The following is a 5,850-nucleotide window of genomic DNA, read 5'->3' on the forward strand; positions in this document are numbered from 1 at the left end:
AAGACCAAATTCTGAAATTTAACAATTTCTTCTTGGGGTGTGACAAGCTGCCCCCCTAGTCACAAGGATAAACTGGTTGTCTGAGAGCAGGAAAGGCGGTCAACCATGACTATGGCCTTCGCCATTAGTACGACAAACAAGTCATTCATCAAATGACTCTTCTATTTGATAATGTCATTGAAGCTTAAATAACTGAATAAAAGAAAGAGAATAATGAGAAATTAAGAGAGCTTATTACAAAGACATTTTATCTAGCATCAAATTATTGATGCTAAAAATTACACCAATAAGAAGTACATTTAATTAGAAAGATCTGAGTGCAAAAATATGAATAATTAAAACTTGTGATCGATCAAAATTATCTTGACATGGCATTTAAGACCTTTTAATCTTTTGAACTTGAAATCACTCTTCGTAAGTCACTAATCGCTAAACTCTATTCAATAAAATAGTTTTGGAGAGTTAATTTTGAATAAGATTTTTGGACCCGTAACAATTTGATTTTGGTTGGTGATAATTGATGGGTTCAACTTACAAATTTTTTTTGTAAAATAAATAATGAAGATTAGAAATTAAAAAAATCCAATAAAATTGTATGTCTAGGTTTTTTTTTTTTAAATTAAACACTTTGTAAAATATCTATTAATGGAAGAAGATAAGTACCCACATAATCTAGCGTTCCTTTTTCTTTGTAGATTTTGTGGGGTTATATGTATACCACAAACAAGAAATTCAAAAGTGAAATAATAGTAAATGCAAAAGCAATTTTGTTGGCATATCAAGGAGTGGAAAGAGTCACCCCCTGCCATAAGATCCAGATAAAAAATCAAACAATCTTTTCATATTATTCAACCATCGAACATAAATCAACTTTAAGATTTCTACAATTACAAATTAAAACCCTATAAAGAATAAAAATCATTATTAAAAATGGATAGTTGAGAAATGATGCCAATTGAGGCAAGAATGGACAGGCACTCGAGAGGAATGCTTTGTTTTTATTTTTTGTCATTTCCCTCTTCCTATAAATGAACAAATCTATAATCTAACCACTTATTGTAGATAATGAATAGAACTAAACATGGTTTATCTTGGCATCGGCTTGTTCCCCAAAAATGATCGGAAAAGAATAAAAGCTTGTCGAGGACGATGAAGGGGAACCTCATGTCCTGCACCCCTCACCGTTACAAATGTCAGCCCTTTGTATACTTGGCTCCACCCGCCAACCTAAATAACGAAAACAAAATGTTGTGAGACGAATGTATTGTACAAAACCCTAAACAAAACCAACAATCACGCTACATTTTATGATAAAGAAAACAAATCAAACTTGCCACATCTCTAAAATGACCCCTTGGTCTCAGTTATAATAAAAAATGATTTTTGCATCGGAAACTTGCCTTCCCATTGTCGTACCAAGGATACCAGTTGATTAAAGTCGGTAGCTTTAATGCATCGATAGAGTATCGAGTGGCTGTAACAGGAACAACTGCATCGGTATCACCACTGAACAAAGTAGTCAATGAGATCCCAGTCAGAGCAAAACACAAAACCAACTCAAAGAAGGCCAAAGTCAAAGAGCGGTATAAATTTTTTGATAGTGAAATGTAATTATAACATTTCTAACAGTGTTTCCTTAATTAACATCAAGTAGAAGTCATAGCAGATAATTTAGTAATTGTACCACCTTATATTGATTTTGAAAGCAATGATGCCAAAAAAAAAAAGAAAGAAAGCACATAAAAAAGCTACAAAATTCTTTAACATGCTAATTATGCACAGTAAATATTGTTACTTCTCCAACCACAAAAGCTACATGAGTGCTTACTACTAAAATAACTGAACCAAATTTACCATTTAACTGAACAAACTTCCTTAACCATACGGAAAATCAAGGTCAGTTGGAACAAACAGAAGGTTGGTAAGTTACCTGAATACCCATATCTTGAGACCTGCGGCAATGAGTTCTTTATATATGGGAAGCATGGAGAGTGGAGAATCAGCCCAGTAGTTTCCTACAATATCACTGAAAAGGAAAGAAATTTGCTCAATTACAAAATATGTTAAGACATAATTTCAATAGTATTAAACTTTAAAGATACCTGCATGTTCTCCATGGATAAGAAATTCTAGTTACATTTGCATGCATTGCCTTCTGAACTTCAGGGAGATTAAAGTACAGTTGAGAATATCGCTCAGTGCAGGGATCGTAAGCTCTGGACATCCATGGCTGCATTTGAGATTGACAGAGGGATCTTGAGAAAACAGACCCATTAAAAATGTTGTAAAGGAGAAGATCAAACAAAAACATGTTCAAACCCAAAGAAGACGTCATATTAACACTTTAACAAATAATAAATAAGCAATTATAATCCACCTGTTTGACTAGGGACAACATTCAAACTGAGAAATTCATGTAATAATTAATTAGGTGATTATCAAGCAAATTCGCAATTTGTTGGTACTGTTGTATACATTCTGCAACACTTAACAAATACTCCAACTTCTTTCTGTCACGTTACAATCCATTTTTCAGTTGACTAGGAAGATATTTAATTAAATAAATAAATGAATAAAACTTGCAAAAGGTGCAGAAAATGTATAAAACAAAAACAAATTTGAGTGTATGTATAGGGCTTAGGTAGAAAAAGAGATTTCTGACGAAAGCTAATAAATCAAGCAACCGCAAGTTTTCCAAGCACCACAACTCAATATATGTGGTTAAATTCATTGTCCCTTTACTAGTCAGCCTTTCAAGATCTCCATACCCATTATAATGTGGGGACTGTTTTGCCTCCCTTTTCTTTTTCTTTTATTGAGTACACATACTTTAACTGCAGAAAGCATGATGTGCACCAGTTGATGATACAGTCCTACAATAACTTTTGCCATGCCATAATCATGCCAAGAGAAGAAAGGAGAACAAGGAATGACAGCTGACAGGATTAGGTGATAGAAGTAGACCATACTTATGCTTCTCAGCTTCCAGCATTATTGAGCAAAGAAGAGTAGAAAACGACTTGGGATTGGGGGACCCTTTACAACTTTAAGCTAAATATTCAACGCAAGTGGCCTCTATTTATTGCCAAGGCCCACCCATGAAGCCAGACACTGTATAGTCTCACTAGGGTAAAGGTTTTTTTTTTTTTTTTGGCCTTTTCTTTTTGTGTTTTACATTGAAACAAATTCCATATTAAATCTAGCTACCGCTACTAGTGAGTGTAACCAGGTTTACATGCAATCAAATCAAATCCAAAGTATCTCTGGAACTCTATTGAAACATAACATATGCATCTTTCCCTCTAATGGCATTGCTATTTCTTCAGGGAGATAATAATCTGACTTGTATGCAAGCTATCACCAAAACTCTTAGTAAAAAGGAAAAAGTGATGAGAGTTTACATAGTGACCCCTTGAGTTGTGCCTTTGTGACTCAGTCTTATTGCAAGGCTGGGTGAAAATGCTGTAAGGATCAATGTTTCCCTGCTCCCTCTCTGCATCTCTCATGGCCTTAATGCACTCCATGGATTGATGCTCAGAGGATCCAGACTCACAAGCAGCTCTTAGGATCCGATAGGTGGAGTCTGATATCAGACCATGAGTCCACCAGTACTCGAAAGTGCCAATATAATCATGGTAATCATCTGTAACGGCATTTCCAACCTAATATAAAGCAAAGTGAGTGACTCATTCGACCATGATTAACTTCCATCAAGCATCACAAATAGAGAGCAGATTGTTCTAGATTTCCACAAATAAGAATTTGATGTGCTTACTATAAATCCTTTAAAATTAATTTCTGGATTGGCAATTCCCTTCCTCTTTTCGTAGACAATTTGAGACAACTGAGGAACATAATGACCTGAAACAAAATTTTTGGTGCTTGATCTTTCGATGCTCAACCATACATGTCGTTGAAAATGTATAAGTTATAAAAAAGCAAAAAGAATATGTAAAATTCGAACCTGCATAACTTTCTCCGGCAATGTAGAAATCTCTGTGCTTGTACTGTGGGAACCGTTCAAACCAATTAACAAGAAAAGCATATGCATCCTCAGCTACAAGTTTCAACAACCAAATCCCAAAATCAACTCATTCTACCCTAAAACAACAATATACCTAATAAATACATAGTTGATAGAAGTATGATCACTGAACCTCCGAATTACCTGTTCTCTGATCGCCAGCAGTGTACAAATCCGAAGAAATATTTGTATACGAAAATCCAACACCAGCTGGAGATTCAAGGAACAGCAAGTTTGCCACTGCTCAAAAGTTTAAACAGAATCAGGTTAACCTTAAAAAACAATAATTAGCAACTAAACAAAAGAACGTCGTTTATATTCAAAAAACACACTAAGATAACAGCAACAACAACATTTTCTATGCCACTAAATCAAGACAATGTGCTCAGTAAACATTCACATACAATTGTTCCAAGCGTAAGGATTTAAGTAAAGTGTTCTCCCATCAGGCCTAATGCGAAAAGGTCCAATCTCTTCAGATGCTCCATAAGCAACAGAGGAGCAACCGGGACCTCCGTTGAGCCACAAAACAAGTGGTCTTGACTGAGCAGCACGACTAACAGGTGACTCTATCAACCAATAAAACAAAGCCCTTCCAGCTTGTTGGTTTACAGTTATATAACCTGAGTACTGATTAAAATCAACATTTCCTGGTTGACCAGGTAACCCATTGATCCTGTCTTTCTTTTGATCACCCAAATAAGAACACAGACAAGGACTTAATGAAAGAAACAAAAAGCATATAGCAAAGACTAGTGAATGCCCCATTAAGTTTAAAAGCACAAAGAAACAAAACCCAGAAACACAAATCCTAGAATGTTTCCAGTTTCCAAAGAATGATGTTATCTACAAAATCCCAAAAAACAAGAGAAAGAATGTTGAGAAGACAAACACAAACTAAACTCTCAAGACCGAAAAAAGAAAAAGAAAACAACTAAAACCCAAAAGCCCAGATCCCAAAAGGTGAAAGGATTTTGAAAGAATCGAACCAAACAGATCTTCAACAGCGATAAAATATCTGAATATATAATGTGGCATTTAGAGTGTAGAACGAATTGAGTCGACATTCAATTCACAATCCCAATGGTTGTGATTAGTTGTCATTAGCTGTGAAACGATTGAATCCATAGCAGGAATTCAAATCGTTTTTGTGTTCCTTGTTAATTATTAATGTTACAAATTTCCCATGGAATCTAATTTATATCCATTCAGGCAAGGCTTTTCAACCTTCAAAAATGAGTAAAAAGGCACAAAACGGTAAGTAGATTAAAAATTATAAATGTTTTAATTATTAAATACGGTGAGTCAATTCTGTGAAAGAGATAAATAAGTAATTAATTAATTAATTAATGAGTAAACCACATTTTCCCCCGCTTTTTCGGATGAAATAAATAATATTTATCACCAAAAAATCAAATTTTATTAATAAAACTAAAGAGATAAGAATATCATAATAATTTTATTATTTATTAATTTAAAAAAATATAACATTTAAATATTTTAAATATGATAATTTTACTTTTTTTTAAAAAGTTTAAAATTAACAAATTGATATTTGAAACTTTTTAAAATCTTATATATTTTAAAAATATTGTATAACTTCTAAAATTATAATATAATATTTATATCTAAAATTTATTATATTAAGTTCAATTCTCTGGAGTTTAAGTATAATTTTTGAAACTATTGAAGTAGATTAATATTTCAAAAATTTTTTAAAAACCCAAACTTTTTGTGAATTTCTAATAACCCCCTAAAATTTTAAAAAGGTCTCCAATATTTCAATATTATGTTTAACTCTTGATATAAGATTTTAGGACAAAGAC

At 33.2% G+C, this 5,850-nt stretch overlaps 1 protein-coding gene across 1 annotated transcript; it reads right to left on the minus strand.

Moving 5' to 3' along the window:
• Positions 1–819: 819 nt before the first annotated feature.
• Positions 820–5,204, minus strand: LOC123192446 (serine carboxypeptidase-like 27). The gene is made up of 9 exons (XM_044604999.1): positions 4,429–5,204; positions 4,169–4,264; positions 3,965–4,057; positions 3,776–3,861; positions 3,402–3,662; positions 2,103–2,230; positions 1,931–2,026; positions 1,401–1,506; positions 820–1,227 (listed from the first exon to the last, which is right to left on the minus strand). Exons 1-9 carry the CDS (start codon positions 4,790–4,792, stop codon positions 1,087–1,089), a joined length of 1,371 nt encoding a protein of 456 aa, XP_044460934.1. The 5' UTR covers positions 4,793–5,204; the 3' UTR covers positions 820–1,086.
• Between the last annotated feature and the right edge of the window lie 646 nt (positions 5,205–5,850).

Source organism: Mangifera indica, chromosome 12 (assembly GCF_011075055.1).
Source record: "Mangifera indica cultivar Alphonso chromosome 12, CATAS_Mindica_2.1, whole genome shotgun sequence".
Classification (NCBI taxonomy): Eukaryota; Viridiplantae; Streptophyta; class Magnoliopsida; order Sapindales; family Anacardiaceae; genus Mangifera; species Mangifera indica.

Excerpts from the sequence above, each read along its gene's own strand:
- LOC123192446 (XM_044604999.1), bottom strand. The coding sequence starts at position 4,792 with ATGGGGCATTCACTAGTCTTTGCTATATGCTTTTTGTTTCTTTCATTA. Across the intron at positions 4,265-4,428 it reads TCCTTACGCTTGGAACAATT|TGGCAAACTTGCTGTTCCTT; the intron begins GTATGTGAATGT and ends ACTTTTGAGCAG. Across the intron at positions 1,228-1,400 it reads CTTGGTACGACAATGGGAAG|GTTGGCGGGTGGAGCCAAGT; the intron begins GCAAGTTTCCGA and ends TTCGTTATTTAG.